The 17,874-nt window shown below is 43.1% G+C and overlaps 1 protein-coding gene across 18 annotated transcripts in view; it reads right to left on the bottom strand.

The window, feature by feature from the left end:
- Positions 1-17,874, bottom strand: part of HYDIN (HYDIN axonemal central pair apparatus protein) — a 443,907-nt gene that overhangs the window by 104,531 nt on the left and 321,502 nt on the right. For all 18 annotated transcript variants that reach the window (XR_007514557.1, XR_007514558.1, XR_007514559.1 and 15 more), the window contains 4 exons: positions 12,903-13,086; positions 10,101-10,242; positions 7,917-8,079; positions 863-1,489 (listed from right to left, as the gene is read on the bottom strand). Coding sequence is in view for 15 of the 18 variants with exons in the window: in XM_049863606.1 (XP_049719563.1) it covers positions 863-1,489; positions 7,917-8,079; positions 10,101-10,242; positions 12,903-13,086 (1,116 nt within the window). In the remaining 3 variants the exon portion in view is untranslated. The remainder of the gene's footprint in view (positions 1-862; positions 1,490-7,916; positions 8,080-10,100; positions 10,243-12,902; positions 13,087-17,874) is intronic.

The following is a 17,874-nucleotide window of genomic DNA, read 5'->3' as shown; positions in this document are numbered from 1 at the left end:
GAGGACCCTGGTGGTCATGGCCCCCAGACCTTCTGTTGGCCCAGGACAGGAACCATTCCCAAAGGCAACTCTTCAGACATGGATTGGAATGGACAATGGGTTGGAGAGGGATGCTGGTGAGGAGTGAGCAACTTGGATCAGGTGGACCCTTGAGACTATGTTGGCATCTCCTGCCTGGAGGGGAGATGAGAGGGTAGAGGGGGTTAGAAGCTGGTGAAATGGACATGAAAAGAGACAGTGGAAGGAGAGAGCGGGCTGTCTCATTAGGGGGAGAGTAATTGGGAGCATGTAGCAAGGTGTATGTCAGTTTTTATGTGAGGGACTGACTTGATTTGTAAAGTACAATAAAAAGTATATATATAAAAAAAATTCTCGTTTGGCCCTTTACATTAAAAGTTTGTCCCTGGACAGAAGGACATAATAATGCTCTCCTCCAAAACACTGCCAAAGGTGATTTTTGGATATGTAATACTTTGTTTATAGGAACAAGAATTTATCTAACGGTTTTTTTTCTGTCACTGTCGGAAAGTCATGGGAAAAGGTTTTAGAGTAGATGAGTATCTTGCTTTATCCCAAAGCACACGGCCTTGCCATCTTGTAGCCCTAGTATTGCCAATATTAAAAATCACATGGACAGATGGCTTCTTATAAGGTTAGACGGAATAATTTAAGTCTGTGGAACTTTCTGTCAAGTAGAAAATGTTTCCTCTAGTAACTGCTGTCTTATATCTAAGAGGGCATTGAAGAGGAATGGAATTAGAGGCAATGTGGATTTTATGTAGAAAGAAATATTTTTATGATGATAAGCATAGTACCTGCTACCTGATTTGTTACCTGTCCACCCAGGTGAAGAAGTATGTACCTGATCCCCTTTGGGAAGCCTGTCATTCTCCAGGGCTTGCTTCCAACTTGAGCCTTCGAAGTCTGGAGTCTGGATGTTTATGAATGGCACACCTATGTCCTTCTTCCCCTCATGGTCCTCGTCCCCTTCTCCCTCTCCCACATCACTGCGCTCCTCCATTGCCCGCAGCTTCTCTAGACGCTCCCTCTCAGCCTTCTCCCGTTCCTGGCGTTCTTTCTCTGCTCTCTCCTTCTCCAAGCGCTCTCTCTCCCGGTCCTTGCGGCCTCTGCGCCCACCTGATGGGACCTGGCGCTGGTCGTCGGGCTCATGAGGCACCTCATCGGTCCCTGTGTGAGGGAGCTGGACTCCTTGCTTCCGGTCCCAATACATGAGGGCGCTTTGGATATCCTTTAAACTCAATTCATAGTTCTTGAACCTGTGGGCCAAGTGCTTGTCAGTGTCCTTCAGGAGGAAGTCTTTTTCACTTTCCTCTTCCTGGATAAGAGAAAACCCAAGGAAATTGACATCTGTCGGTTGGGTCTTTCTTTTCTTGTTTAGTTCTTCCTTCTCAGACACTCCTTGCTCCTTAACAGATATTTTCCTTTCTACTGCCTCCATCTTTATCTCTAGTTTGGAAAGAGTGAGACCCTAGAAGGCAAAACACATAAAACAGTTCTTTAAGGGAAAGAAAATTGAATAGGGAACAGGCATGAGAACATTCTGTTTCATAAGAAGGCCTCTTAGGATTCTAGGAGCCTCTTATGCACGCTAGGGTTGTGCCTAAGAATCATCTTGGGAGCTTTTATCAAAATATCCACCCTGCAGTCCTTCTATTATAAAGCTGGCTGAGGCCAGGCATGTGAATTTTGAAACAGCGACAAAGGTGACTGATGTGCACTCCTTGTTGAGAGCCCCATTCTGAAGATAACAGAAAAAGACACAAACACGATCACTTTGGTACCTGCTTTCAGGTGCCTTGGCATCTACCGCAGATGCAATATAGTGGTCCAATTGCAGCTGCACTGACCTAGGTGAGGACTTCCCCTCTCTCTGTCTCACTTGAATTACAGGCGTAGTACTACTAATAACTATCCCAGTGGACTAAAGATGAAATGTGTGAACACATAAAAAGCTTACAACAGGGCCTGCCGCAGAGTAAGGGTTCCATTAGAGTTAAGGCATTATCTTTTCACAGGTCATGTACATAATGGGTGTTGTAGGGAACAAACTGGAGTTTAAAATTGGGCTGTGTTCCAGGCTTTTGTATGTATGTATATATTTAATGAGTGGGACTCAGAGGATGCATGGAGAAATTAACTTTACTCTTTTTTTTTTCCTATTACCCCTTTAAACTAGCTTTGTGGGTTCTGATTTTCTCCTCCCCTGGAAGAAATCCTCGGATAGGTGCCATAGCTTTTTGGGTCATTCTTTTTTTTTTTTTTTTTTATAATTTTTTTCGTGCTTTAAGTGTAAGTTTACAAATCAAGTCACTCATATAAAAGCTTATATATACCTTGTTACATACTCCCAATTACTCTCCCCCTAATGAGACAGCCTGCTCTCTCCTTCCACTGTCTCTTTTCATGTCCATTTTGCCAGCTTCTAACCCCCTCTACCCTCCCATTTCCTCTCCGGGCAGGAGATGCTAACATAGTCTCAAGTGTCAGCCTGATCGAAGAAGCTCACTCCTCACCAGCATCCCTCTCCAACCCATTGTCCAGTCCAATCCATGTCTGAAGAGTTGGCTTTGGGAATGGTTCCTGTCCTGGGCCTAGAGAGGGTCTGGGGGCCATGACCACCGGGATCCTTCCAGGCTCAGTCAGACCATTAAGTCTGGTCTTTTTATGAGAATTTGGGGTCTGTGTCCCACTGTTCTCCGGCTTGGGTCATTCTTTGATGACATGAAATTCAGTTCATCCTATTGTTTACATATTGCTAGTATAGCCCGGTGGAATATCGATTCAAATTCTCTCCCTGTAGAAGCTCTTTGCCTCCCTAAGTTCAGGCCTGCTTCAGACCTGGAGGCATGAGCGACGGGGGTGGAACAAGGCTGGTTTTTCCCTTACCTCACTCCACCTTCTCCTACCTTACCTTACCTTCTCTGTCACAGCCTGGAGTGGTAGCTAACATGCTAGTGCTAGCAAGAGTGTCTTATGCATGAGTCTATCACTATACTTCAGCTTGTGGTGGGAAAAGGTTTGGTTCCTACTGTATTGTCCTCAGCTTTTAGAGACACTGCCAAGATACTGAGAGTTCTGTTTGGACATCTGATTCCATGTAGAAGTGGATTTTGCATGGAGAGAGGGGGCTGGTGAGGGGAGGACTTGTATTTGGAAGATTGTGGGTGCCCAATAAAGAACAGCTGAAGGCTGGCAGTAAATTACTAAGACTATAGAAGGTTGCAATAACATGATTAATGAGCTTGAATGCATGGATGCAGAAAGAACATTGTCCCCAATAATGAGAGAATAAGGAGCCCTAGTGGCACAATGGTTAAGTGCAGCTGTCAACCAAAAGGCTGGCGTTCTAACCTACCCAGTGGCTCTGCAGGAAAAAGACTTGGCAATCTGCTTCTATAAAGATTACAGCCTAGAAAACCCTATGGGGCAGTTCTACTCTGAGACATGCAGTCTCTATGAATCAAAATTGACTCGATGGCACCTAACAACAACACAAATCAGAAAATATGCATACTATTTGAACATATATGGAACATGAGACCATACAGCAAGACTCTACAAATGCTAAAGATCAATAGGACACAGAACATGTTCTCTGAAGATACTACTCTAACATTAGAAATAAAAAAAGACACAAAATGAAGCCATTCATTTGGAAATTATTTAACACAATTTTAAATAATTCATGGGTTAAAAAAGAAACCATAAGGAAATTAGAAAATATTTAAAACTGAACAACAACAAAAACATCTATCAAGACTTGAAGAATATATATAAAATAGTACTTGGAAATATATTTATCTTTAACAATTTTATAACTCTCAATAAATTAGACACGAAGAATGATGGAAAATAAATAAGCATCTAACCTTAAAAAAGAAGTTAGAAAAAGAACAGGAGAATAACGCAAGGGAAGTAGAAGAAAACTTTTAAAAGATAGGAGCAGAAATTAATTAAATGGAAAACAAACATACAATGGAGATGATTCACACGGGCAAAAGTTGTTTCTTCAGAAAGATAATAAACACGACAAATTTCTAGTTAGATTGATCAAGGAAAAAGTAGACAGAAGGTACAAATGAATGACCTATGGAATGATAAAGGGGGCATAACTATTGACATCAACCCAAACCAAAGTCGTTGTTGATTCGGAGTTATAGCGACTGTATAGGACAGAATAGAACTGCTTCACAGGGTTTCCAAGGAGCAGCTGGTGGATTCTAACTGCTAACCTTTTGGTTAGCAGCCGAGCTGTTTACCACTGCACCACCGGGGCTCCAACTACAGGTACAGAAGAAATTAAAAAGATAATAAGAAAATACATGAATTACTTTACACTAATAAATTTGAAAAATGATGAAGAGGACTTTTTTTAAAGGAAAACATGATTGATCAAATTAACTAGGAAGGTAAAAGAAACCCTGAATAGACCAATAATCCTTAAACAGATTGATTGAACAATTTAAAAGATACACCTACAAGGTATATCATACCCATCAGTTTTATAGATAGCGTCTACAAAGACTTTAAAGAATAGATAATCCATCTTATGCAAAATGTTTTATAAAATGAAAAGGCGGAAAAGCTCCCCGACTTATTTTATGAAGCTAATGTAACACTGATACCGAAATGAAACAAGAACAGAGTGAGAAAAAAATCATAAGCCAATTTCATTTACGAACATCGTCGCAAAAATCTTAAACAACATTCACAAACTGAAGCTAGCAATACCTTTAAAACAGACTAAGTCATTATCTAGTAGGATTAACACTTGGAAAGATGCTTAATATTAGAAAAATCTATGGATGTGATTTGCCACTTGATCAAATTAAAGAAGAAAACAAATACAATCATATCATATCAATGGAGGCAGAAAAACTATTTGATATAATTCAACACCCCGAAGTATAAAAAGCTGTACAAAATATTCTAGAAAATACGTCTGTTCAAAGCCATTAAAGAGCCATAAAGGCAGTAATAAGTGCCTACAGGTAGTTGGGAGAGGAACAAAACACAGAGAAGTGAGCCTAGAATTTCGGGCTGTTTTTCCCTCAAGGCATTTGTAGCTGAAAGTGTGGCTGAGAAGCTGAGAAGAGCTTTTGACAGACTCATGTGCTGAGGTCCAAAAATTGGGCTTTAGTTCTGCCAAGGAAAGAAGGCCCAGGTAAATCTTCTGGGATTTGATTTAGGACCCTGAAAGGCTGCATTCTAGGAGTAAGGTGAAGCAGAAATAGTCTAGCCTTCCCAAGACTTCAAATGACCTCCATCCCTGATTAAATTAAGACTTCTCGTGCTCTTTGCCTAGCTATCTGCCAGAATCAAACACTGATTCTCTTTGGAGGGAGATAACAACATCTAGAGTCTCAAATTATCTCTATAGTTTTTCCTGTGCAGAAAGGAGCCAGAGGAGTGGCTGGGAAAGGAAGAAAGACTGTCAGAAAGGGTGGGGTCATGATGCCGAGAAAGAAGATAATTCAAATGAGGGCACAGTAAGCATCCACAACTTCCAGAGAAGGAAATTCAGCAAGTCAAGGAGAGAGCTGTGTATGTTGGATCTGGAAGTGGAGAGGTTGGATCTTTGACTTAACGGAGTGGTAGAGACAAAAGCCAGGTTAGAAAAGGTGGAGGCATGAATGGGAGGTGAGCAAATGAGCCTGCAAGTGAAGACAATCCTGTGAAGGAGAGGAAAGAAATAAGGTGGTAATCAGAGGGTCCCAGGGTTAAGGGAGACTTTTTCTTTAAAAGAGGGTGATACTTGAGCATGAGAACGTCCTGAAGGCAAGTGGCCTGTGGGAAGAGAGACTGAAGCCCAAGCAGAGAGAGAAATAGATGTTCAGATGGCCCAAGAGATAGACCAGACCTGATGAGAAAGCAAGGAAGTCCACTGAGATTTGTTCTCTCCAGTCCTTCCCTTTCACTTTGGCACCCTCCTGGAATTCCCTTTCACTTCCTGAGAATATATCCAGTCCCAGCATTTTTTCTTGAACTAGAGTTTTTTCAGACCAGGCAACTGCATTCATCCCAAGAAGAATTTTAAGTGGTCCCCTATGGAATCTGATTGACTGTACTTTGTGCTAAGGTTAAATGGTACACAAGCTTGTGGCCCAGAGGGATGGTGTTGATGTGGTCCTTCCCTGTTCCCAAGGTCAACCAAGCACACATGAAGGTATTTGCCTATATCCTGTAGTGGCGACTTGGATGAGTACTCAAGTCACAGCAACTTGAGTTGTGAGTAAAACAGGGGAAACCCACAAGCCTGTGCTTTAAAGTTCCAACAGATTCCTGCTGGAGACTCCAGTGATGAAGTTAGTGGGCATAATTTGGGGTTAACTGTGCTCCAAACATCCTTTTTTAAATGATGAAAGGTTTTTCTTTTTAAAGCAAATTTGGGAAGATAACTTCTGCATAGATTATTCTCAACTTTTCTCAAATAAACTGACTTTGTTAACTACAAAAAGAGTGCTGAAACACAGTTGCTCAAATTCTCAGCCCTGGCTTCATGCACAAAATCATTCAGTCCTTGTAACTGTCTCGTGGGTACCCTTTTTGACCTCAGCCTGAGATGCCTCATGCTTCCCACGGGTCAGTGACATCAAAGCTTTGGTGATCCTGGCACTTGTGGCCTGCTGGAGTCCCAATCTCTGCTGCCATCAACAGCTCTCACCAGGCCACACCCCTGCTGACCTTTACCTTTCCATGCCAGAAAAGGCCAGCAGAGGTCACTGCCCACGACCACCAGGTTGTTATGTGTGGGGGCTGTTCCTAGGCTCTCAGTCTGAACTCCAGGCCTGCCAGTTTCTTGTGCTTGTTTTGAATCCCAAAGCTGTACTCAGTTCTGTATGCTTAGACCCTGATCTTTCTTGAGCTCTACCTGATTAAGACACTGGACACTGATGCCTCTGCTCTCAGGTCTACCTAGCTATGGTCCCTGTCTCTCGCTCACCTACTCAGACCAGTCTGCACCTTGTCTGAGAGTCTAGCTTTGGCTTCATCCTCAGAACTCACGGTGCTGAGACACTTGCTATCTATAGTAGCTAGCCGTACCTCTCAGCCGCAATCACCATCGGGGCCACTGCACTAGCCATTCTGCTCTTCCTGCTTCACCGCTGGTAAAGAAGTTTGCTAAACTTGGCAAACTAAAAGACTGCTGGTACTCTTCTGCAAGGATAAGATTATGCCAGTACGTCTTCTTGACTGTTGCAAGGATTTTGCTCTTGGTTAAACACAGAGGCTTTACTGTTTTGTTGGAGGCAGATCTTTAATACTAGCCTGTTCAGCACCAGGAGTCTCTGTGTAGTGCAAATGGTTAATGCTCTCAGCTACTAATCAAAAGTTTGGCAGTTCAAGTTGGCCAGAGGTACCTCAGAAGAAAGGCCTGGTGATCAACTTCTGAAAAAAATCATCCATTGAAAACCCTACAGAGCACAATTCCTCTCTGACACACATCAGGTTGCCATGAGTTGGAAGTGATTTGAGGACAACTGGTTTACTCATTTATTTAGCACCACTCAGGGGCCTGCATGGCGCAGTGGACAGAGTAAGGCTCTGCACTGAGACATAACCAGGTGAGGTCCTGGAACTGTGATGTCATCTCTCTGAAACTCAGAGGGGGAAGAATACGCCTACCTCACAAGGTAGCTGGGATGCTGAAATGAAGTAAGTATGTCAGGATTGGCACAGCACTTAGCTTACAGTAAGTGTTCAACAGATGTCGGCTCCTTTCTTCCTATCTTCTGCTCCCCCACAAAACCCAAACACTATTAGGTCAATTTTCTGGAGGGGAAACACACTGGACTGACTAGCTGGTTACAATATATGACCCCTCTGCTTCTGCTTCCTGGGGTTGTGCATATGTGTGTGGGTGGGGGGAAGGGGAGGGTAAGTAAGGCTGTTACCTGCCGGCTTGTAGACTGAGGTTTCTTTGGCGGGGGTTCCTCCTTCATCGGGCCCTGCTTGGGTTTTTTAATCTTCCGTTTCAGCTCATCTTCTTCCCTCTGACGCTCAAGCTCCTGCTGCAGCTTCTTTTCTTGCATCTCTTTTGCTAGTCTCTCCAGCTCCCTTCATCAAACCAGGAAAGAAAACGAGTTCAGAGACCTTCCTGCCTGAGCCCCTTCCCTGCCCCAGTTTGCCAGGCAGAGGGACACTGGGCAGAGCTGTGTTAGGTATAAAAAGCAAGCAAGAAAGAGTGAAAGATGGACAGATAAGATAGAAATAAAGAAGGAAGGGAGGAAGAATGAGTGAATGAATTAAGGAAAGGAAAGAAGGGAGAATGAATGAATGAATTCAGGAAAGGAAAGAAGGGAGAATGAACAAATGAATTAAGAAAAGGCAAGAAGGAAGGAAAGAAAGAAGGAGGGAAACATAACCATCTTCAAATGGTCATTCAACAAAACCCTGAGCAACTGAAAGTCAACTAGGAAGAATTCTCAATTAATCTGTGTTTCTATTCCAATCTCCTTTCATAAGAGAGAGAGGCAAGGGTTGAACATAAGCTTGACGTTAGCACTCTTTAAAAGCAACTTTGAAGATTGTTCTGGAGTTAGTATAGATAAGCCCAGCCTGCTACCTCATCACATCTGACGTGCAGATGAAAAGACATGCTGCTTTCAACAGCAGTCCATGCTGTGGCCAGCTTGGAGCCACAGTGCTGGTTCTGCACACCCACTCGTCCATTCTCTCTCTTTCCCCTCCTGCTGTGGGTCCAGCTGTGTCTACCCCTGCTGCTAACGTCTGAGCAGGCACCATAGCCAGGGTGCTAAGTACGGATGAGTGTGGAGGTGACAGTATTTCTGAACACACATCCATTCCCAGTAACCCCCAGTTGTCCCTGGTTGCCCCACTCCCTGAAGCCCACTACCCACACCGTTACCTTGGGGGAGGGGATGCAAGTAAGTCATTGTTCTGCTTTGAGGTTCAAATTTGCACTTTCTAAGTCCACGGGTGGATCTGAAAGTACCCGTTGCCATCAACTCATAGTGACCCTATAGGACAGAGTAGAACTACCCCATAGCGTTTCCAAGGAGCAGCTGGTGGATTCAAACTGCTGACCTTTTGGTTAGCAGCCGAGTTCTTAGTCATTGTGCCACCAGGGCTCTACCTGAAAGCAACACCTTGGAAAGAAAAAACAGTGTTCCCTTTGAAGTCCCAAAGCCGGGGTTCTCATGCCAAGACTGTGCCTGGAGGACTGTGGATCCTGTGTTTACAACGGACGGAGGAGGAAGACATGCTGCAGGGGCAGGGAGGATGGAGAAGCCTTTTCGGGGTCAATATGATGAGTCAGGAGGTGGAGGAGAGAAGAGAAGGAGGTTAAGTTGTAGTTGAAAATCTTGGCCCTGCCCCCTCCAATGGCTGAAACCCTAGGGACAGGAAAAGGCAATAGACCCCTCCCCCCAACAAATGTATCTCACTTGACATAGCCTGGGATAGCACCCCAAGGGGATCTAGCTGCTTCTGCGTGGTCCCTGCTGAGGGTCATAGAAGATAGCTGAAGTACTGGCCTGTGAGCCTACCCAGGGTCCCAGGTGAACTGCCTAGGCCGAGGACCAAATGCGAGAGGAAGACAGACCCAGGGAAATGGCAATATCACCAAAGGCCAAGATGGGGCTGGAAAGGGGAGAGGCATCTAAGCTCTAGGGAGCAGCCACTGTGCCTGTGCTGAGAGTGGACCCTGGGTCGCCAGCTGTGGACAGAATGTAGTGAGGCAGTGAGGACAGCAGCTGCTGAGCCACACCTGGGGTGCAGCTGTCAGGGGGAGCACAGGGGGGCCCTCTTCCCACTGCTGCCATTACATTACATGAGCTCCCCTCTGGCTCCAAATGCCTCCCAGAGAGAAGGGAGGAAAGGGGCTGGGAGAAGCCCTGAACAGCTGCAGCAACCAGACCAGGGCCCTGGATGGACAAGGTCTGTTTCCTGCTCTCTGCAGGCCATCTTCCTACAGTTACTGGTGCCCTCCTGGTAGATGGTGCAGACCTGAGAATGCCCTATGCCAGCCCTGGTCTCCAGAGGGGCACGATGCCCTACACAAGTTCCTTGAGGTGGGCTGGGGGGGACCCCTGCTCAGCCAGACCCTTGGTTCAGACCTCTTCTTCCTCTCCCGGAGAGCTCGCTGAACCTCTCTATCAAACAAGATCTTCTCCTCTTCTGTCAAGGCATCATATTCTTCCTCGTCCATATTCTGGAGCCGTTCCTTCTCTTTCAGAAAAGCTTCCCGGAGTTTGCTCTCTGGGGAGGAACAGAAACGGGAAGGCGAGAAGTCACTGCCACCTTTGGCAGTGAGTCTCCACTGGCTTAGCGCTTTCTCCAGCTGGGCGGGCTGCAGAAGGCCTGTGACACTGAGAGGCGGCTGATATCCCTAATTCCCAGTGGGATTTCCTTCATTTGTGCAGTTCCAAATTCAGGCTCCACCTGTGGTAGGCTGAATAAGGGACCCCGAAGATGTCATGTCCTAATGCATGGAACCTGGGAATATGTTACCTTACAAGGCAAAAGGTATTTCTTGGATATAATTGTTAAGAATCTTAAAATGGGGAGATTATGCTGGATTATCTGAGTGAGCTTAATAACCAAAACCAAAAAACCAAGCCCAGTGCCGTCGAGCCGATTCCAACTCATAGTGACCCTATAGGACAGAGTAGAACTGCCCCACAGAGCTTCCAAGGAGCGTCTGGCAGATTTGAACTGCCAACCCTTTGGTTAGCAGCCACAGCACTTAACCACCAGGGTTTCCGAGTGAGCCTAATATAACCACAAAAGTCAGAAAAAGAGATAAGAAGATGGAAGCAAAGGTCAGAGGGGTGGGAGGAAGAGGCTACAAGCCAAGGCATATGGGTGGCCTCTAGAAGCTGGAAAAGGCAAGGGGAACAGATTCTCCCTTAGAACTTCTGGAAGGAACGCAGCCGTGCCGACACCTTGATTTTAGTACCTCTGACTTCCAGAAGGAGACCCTGGTGGCCTAGTGGTTAAGTGCTACGGCTGCTAACCAAGAGGTCAGCAGTTCAAATCCACCAGACGCTCCTCAGAAACTCTATGGGGCAGTTCTACTCTGTTCTATAGGTTCGCTATGAGTTGGAATCGACTCGACGGCAGTGGGAGTGGGTTTTGGACTTCCAGAACTGAAAGATAATAAATCCGTGTTGTTTTAAATGATCAAGTTTATGGTAATAGTGATAGGAAATATGATACACCATACATCGAGTTTACCTATGAGCATATGCCATCAAAGTGCTCATATAAGCACTCAAAGATCTATTTGGAGAGCAAGGAGAGCCCTCTCCATGCTTCGTGGATTCCAGGCCCAGGCAGGTGGTTCACAATCAGGTTTACAGTTCACCAGCATAACATTCTTACCTTACATCCTAGTAGGTGTGAGGTTTGCATCCAGGAACCTGCATTTGAGTTTTTCTCTGCTGCTTACTAAGGGATAATATCCCAGAAAAAACCTAGTGCCGTTGAGTCGACTCCGACTCATAGCAACCCTATAGGACAGAGTAGAACTGCCCCATAGAGTTTCCAAGGAGCCCCTGGCGGATTCAAACTGCCAACCTATGGTTAGCAGCCATAGCACTTAACCACTATGCCACCAGGGTTTCCTAGGGATAATATCAGATAAGAATAATACCTCCTCTCTCCTAGGGCTGTTGTGAGGCCTAAACAAATGCTGATGTAAAGCACTTAGCACAGTGCCTAAAAGATTCATACACGTTCAATAGACATTAGATTTTAATATAATAATAATGTTATTGCACTTTGGCTTAGGACTTTTTAAAATGTAGATAATTCAGGGAGAGGAGCCTACAATTCAACAGTGAGAAATGTTATCCAAAGATAATTGAGAAAACGAAAAGTGATCATTTCTTTCAAGTTGATCATTATGGGAAAATAAACTTTCTTTAAAGACAGGATGCTGGAGGCAGTAATACTGCAGTGGGGTGCCTAGACATTGCGAAAAAGCATTATGGTTTGTGTAGATTGTGCCAGAAGAGAAAGGTAAGCCCAAGTGAGGACAGCGGTGGTGTGGCCAGAGTGGAAGCAGGGCCCTGCCTTTCAGTGACAGTGTTACTAGCAGGTGCACCCCCTCTCTGGCAGGGGCTAAGATTTGCTGAGTGTGCTTCTAACTAAATTGGAAACTTAAGCCAACATTACTTTGTGTATCTCTTTTTCAATCACTGAAATGTTTTTCCAGGCTACTGGTGTAATGAAATAGAGAGCATAGATATTAAGAGTTACACAGACCTGGCTCCCTTGCTAATTTTCTGTGTGACCTTACACACCTTTTTTGATATCTCTGAGCCCTATTTTCCTTATCTATAAAATGGGGACAATAATCTCCACAAGGTTATTGTGAGGATTTAATGACTCAAGCATGTAAAAAAAAAATGCCTAGTACAATGCCTGGTGTATAGTAGACTCTCATAAGATATAGACATTGTTTTTGTACAAATTATCAGTGTCTCTAGTTTTATAGAAAATATACTATTGGCTTAGACAAAACCTACAAGAAGATCAGTCACCTGAGTTAGTATGGGACTTATGATCTGTTCTCCTGGGGTCGGTAATTACAGGTGAGGCAACAGGGGGTACAGTGTACCATCAGGAGAAAGAGGAATGCCTTTGTTTTCAGAAGAGTAGGGTTCATTCCTTCATGATGTAACCTTTCAACAGGTTACTTAGATCTCAGTTTCCTCAGGTGCCATGGAGAAGTACGAGTCCTGGCCACCTCACAGGGCACTGGTGAGGCACCAGTGAGATGGCAAATGTGAAAATTTCATCTAAGCCCAGTGGATCATCATGTCAAGGAGCCATTTTGAAAGCTTAAGGCTCTGTTCAAAGGAGAGACCTGTGAGGGTTTGAGGAGGACAGTCAAGGAAGGTATGGGGTCTTGCCTTCTTGCTCCTTTTTAGCTTTCTCCTGGGCCTTCATAGCTGCATAATCCTGAGCCATGTTGATAACGTAGATGTGCTCCCGGTTGCCAATGGCCTTCAACAGGCAGAGGAGAGCGGCAGTCCCGTTGCGAGCAAAGAGCGTCTCAAGACCATCAAACACTACCCCTCGGTAGCAGTCACTCAGCTGAAACCAGAGATGGCAAAGAGAGTTACCATGGCCACAAAATCATCTGTTCTCTATGGAGAAGGTTGTTTTTCTGTTGGTGCTTCTACTGGTGCTTCAATGGGTTCTACAGACCCACTGGGCGTCAATGAAAACACCATTAACTGCCCTTTGCCTGCTGAAGGTACAGGGAAAGAAGATACAAAGGAAAGATGTCCCCCGGCACAGAAAAATGGGCAAAAAGAGGAGCAGTAGCAGGATAGGCCATTTGAATTTTTCTTTGTTTTTTAATAATTTTTATTGTGGTTTAAGTGAAAGTTTACAAATCAAGTCAGTCTCTCACGTAAAAACTTACATACACCTTACTACATACTCCCAATTACTCTCCCCCTAATGAGACAGCCTGCTCCCTCCCTCCACTCTCTCTTTTCCTGTCCATTTCACCAGCTTCTAACCCCCTCTACCCTCTCATCTCCCCTCCAGGCAGGAGATGCCAACATAGTCTCAAGTGTCCACCTGATCCAAGTAGCTCACTCCTCACCAGCATCCCTCTCCAACCCATTGTCCAGTCCAATCCATGTCTGAAGACTTGGCTTCGGGAATGGTTCCTGTCCTGGGCCAACAGAAGGTCTGGGGGCCATGACCACTGGGGTCCTTCCAGTCTCAGTCAGACCATTAAGTCTGGTCTTGTGAGAATTTGGGGTCTGCATCCCACTGCTCTCCTGCTCCCTCAGGAGTTCTCTGTTGTGTTCCCTGTTAGGGCAGTCACTGGTTGTAGCCGGGCACCATCTAGTTCTTCTGGTCTCAAGATGATGTAGTCTCTGGTTCATGTGGCCCTTTCTGTCTCTTGGGCTCATAATCACTTTGTGTCCTTGGTGTTCTTCATTCTGCTTTGATCCAGGTGGGTTGAGACCAATTGATGCATCTTAGATGGCTGCTTGCTAGTGTTTAATACCCCAGACACCACTCTTCAAAGTGGGATGCAGAGTGTTTTCTTAATAGATTTTGTTATGCCAATTGACTTAGATGTCCCCTGAAATTACGGTCCCCAAACCCCTGCTCCTGCTACACTGGCCTTTGAAGCATTCAGTTTATTCAGGAAACTTCTTTGCTTTTGGTTTACTCCAGTTGTGCTGACCTCCCCTGTATTGTGTGTTGTCTTTCCCTTCACCTAAAGTAGTTTTTATCTACCATCTAATTAGTAAATGCCCCTCTCCCACCCTACCTCCCTCCCTCCTCCCGTAACCACAAAAGAATGTTTTCTTCTCAGTTTGAACTATTTCTCAAGTTCTTATAATAGTGGTCTTATAAAATATTTGTCCTTTTGCAACTGACTAATTTCACTCAGCATAATGCATTCCAGGTTCCTCCATGTGATGAAATGTTTCACAGGTTCCTCACTGTTTTTTATCGATGCGTAGTATTCCATTGTGTGAATACAATATAATTTATTTATCCATTCATCCATTGATGGGCACCTTGATTGCTTCCATCTTTTTGCTATTGTAAACAGTGCTGCAATAAACATGGGTGTGCATACATCTGTTCGTGTAAAGGCTCTTATTCCTCTAGGATATATTCCGAGGAGTGGGATTGCTGGATCACACGGTAGTTCAATTTCTAGCTTTTTAAGGAAGTGCCAAATCGATTTCCAAAGTGGTTGTACCATTTGACATTCCCACCAGCAGTGTATAAGTGTTCCAATCTCTCCACAGCCTCTCCAACATTTATTATTTTGTGTTTTTTGGATTAATGCCAGCCTTGTTGGAGTGAGATGAAATCTCATTGTAGTTTTGATCTGCATTTCTCTAATGGCAAATGATCGTAAACATTTCCTCAGGTATCTGTTAGCTACCTGAATGTCTTCTTTAGTGAAGTGTCTATTCATATCTTTTGCCCATTTTCTAACTGGGTTGTCCTTTTGTAGTTGAGTTTTTGCAGTATCATATAGATTTTAGAGATCAGACGCTGATAGGAAACGTTGTAGCTAAAATCTATTTCCCAGTCTGTGGGTAGTCTTTTCACTCTTCTGGTGAAGTCTTTGGATGAGCATACGTGTTTGATTTTTAGAAGCTCCCAGTTATCTAGTTTTTCTTCTACATTTTTAATAATGTTTTTTATACTGTTTATGCCATGTATTAGGGCTCCTAACGTTGTCCCTATTTTTTCTTCCATGATCTTTATCATTTTAGAATTTATATTTCGGTCTTTGATCCGTTTTGAGTTTGTTTTTGTGCATGGCGTGAGGTATGGGTCTTGTTTCATTTTTTTGCAGATGGATATCCAGTTATGCCAGCACCATTTGTTAAAAGACTGTCTTTTCCCCATTTAACTGTTTTGGGCCTTTGTCAAATATCAACTGCTCATATGTGGATGGATTTATGCCTGGATTCTCAATTCTGTTCCATTGGTCTATGTTATCTGTTGTTGTACCAGTACCAGGCTCTTTTGACTACTGTGGCGGTATAATAGGTTCCAAAATCAGGTAAAGTAAGGCCTCCCACTTTATTCTTCTTTTTCAACAATGCTTTACTTATCCGGGGCCTCTTTCCATTCCATATGAAATTGGTGATTTGTTTCTCATTAAAGAATGTCGTTGGGATTTGGATCGGAATTGCATTAAATGTATAGATCGCTTTTGGCAGAATAGACATTTTTATAATGTTAAGTCTTCCTATCCATGAGCAAGGTATGTTTTTCCACTTACATATGTCTCTTTTGGTTTCGTGCAGAAGTGTATTGTAGTTTTCTTTGTCTAAGTCTTTTACATCTCTGGTAAGATTTATTCCTCAGTATTTGATCTTCTTGGGGTCTACTGTAAATGGCATTGATTTGGTGATTTCCTCTTCGATGTTCTTTTTGTTGGTGTAGAGGAATCCAACTGATTTTTGTATGTTTATCTTGTATCCCGATATTCTGCTGAGCTCTTCTATTAGTTTCAGTAGTTTTCTGGAGGATTCCTTAGGGTTTTCTGTGTATAAGATCATGTCATCTGCAAATAGAGAGACTTTTACTTCTTCCTTGCCAATCTGGATGCCCTTTATTTCTTTATCCAGCCTAATTGCTCTGGCTAGGACTTCCAACACAATGTTGAACAAGAGTGGTGATAAAGGGCATCCTTGTCTGGTTCCTGAACTCAATGGGAATGCTTTCAGGCTCTCTTCATTTACGGTGATGTTGGCTGTTGGCTTTGTATAAACACCCTTTATTATGTTGAGGAATTTTCCTTCTATTCCTATTTTGCTGAGAGTTTTTATCATGAATGGGTGTTGAACTTTGTCAAATGCCTTTTCTGCATCAATTGATAAAATCATGTGATTCTTGTCTTTTGTTTTATTTATGTGGTGGATTACATTAATTGTTTTTGTAATGTTGAACCATCCTTCCATACCTGGTATGAATCCCACTTGGTCATGGTGAATTATTTTTTTGATATGTTGTTGAATTCTACTGGCTAGAATTTTGCCGAGGATTTTTGCATCTACGTTCATGAGGAATATAGGTCTATAATTTTCTTGTGGTGTCTTTGCCTGGTTTTGGTATCAGGGATATGGTGGCTTCAAAGAATGTGTTTGGTAGTATTCCGTCCTTTTCTATGCTCCGAAATACCTTTAGCACTAGTGGTGTTAACTCTTCTCTGAAAGTTTGGTAGAACTCTGCAGTGAAGCTGTCCAGACGAGGACTTTTATTTGTTGGGAGTTTTATAATTACCTTTTCAACCTCTTCTTTTGTTTTGGGTCTATTTATTTGTTCTACCTGTGTTTGTGTTAGTTTAGGTAGGTAGTGTGTTTCTAGGAATTCATCCGTTTCTTCTAGGTTTTCAAATTTGTTAGAGTACAATTTTTCATATTAATCTGATATGATTCTTTTAATTTCAGTTGGGTCTGTTGTAATATCACCCATCTCATTTCTTATTTGGGTTATTTACTTCCTCTCCTGTTTTTCTTTTGTCAGTTTGGCCAGTGGTTTATCAATTTTGTTGATTTTTTCAAAAAAACAGCTTTTGGTCTTGTTAATTCTTTCAATTGTTTTTCTGTTTTCTATTTCATTTAGTTCAGCCCAAATATTTATTATTTGTTTTCTTCTGGTGCCTGTGGGTTTCTTTTGTTGCTCTCTATTTTTTCAAGTTGTAGGGATAATTCTTTGATATTGGCCCTTTCTTCTTTTTGGATGTGTGCATTTATTGATATAAATTGGCTTCTGAGCACTGCTTTTGCTGTGTCCCAAAGGTTCTGATAGGAAGTGTTCTCATTCTCATTCAATTCTCTGAATTTCTTTATTCCATCCTTAATGTTTTCTACAGTCCAGTCTTTCTTGAGCAGGGTATTGTTCAGTTTCCAAGTGTTTGATTTCTTTTCCCTGCTTTTCCTGTTATTGATTTACAGTTTTATGGCCTTATGGACAGAGAAGATGCTTTATAATATTTCAATGTTTTGGATTCTACTAAGGCTTGCTTTATGACCTAATATATGGTCTATTCTAGAGAATGTTGAATGTTCCATGTGCACTAGAAAAGAAAGTATACTTGGTTGCTGTTGGGTGGAGTGTTCTGTATATGTCTATGAGGTCAAGTTGTTTGATTGCGGCATTTAGATCTTCCGTGTCTTTATTTAGCTTCTTTCTGGATGTCCTGTCCTTCACCAAAAGTTGTGTGTCGAAGTCTCCTACTATTATTGCGGAGCTGTTTATCTCACTTTTCAATGCTGACAGAGTTTGTTTTATATATCTTGCAGCCCTGTCATTGGGTGCATAAATATTTAATATGGTTATATCTTCTTGGTGTATTGTCCCTTTAATCATTATATAGTG

Source organism: Elephas maximus, chromosome 21 (genome assembly GCF_024166365.1).
Source record: "Elephas maximus indicus isolate mEleMax1 chromosome 21, mEleMax1 primary haplotype, whole genome shotgun sequence".
NCBI classification, from domain to species: Eukaryota; Metazoa; Chordata; class Mammalia; order Proboscidea; family Elephantidae; genus Elephas; species Elephas maximus.
Note: the sequence above shows the minus strand (reverse complement) of the source record. Positions and strands in the feature narration are given on the sequence as shown.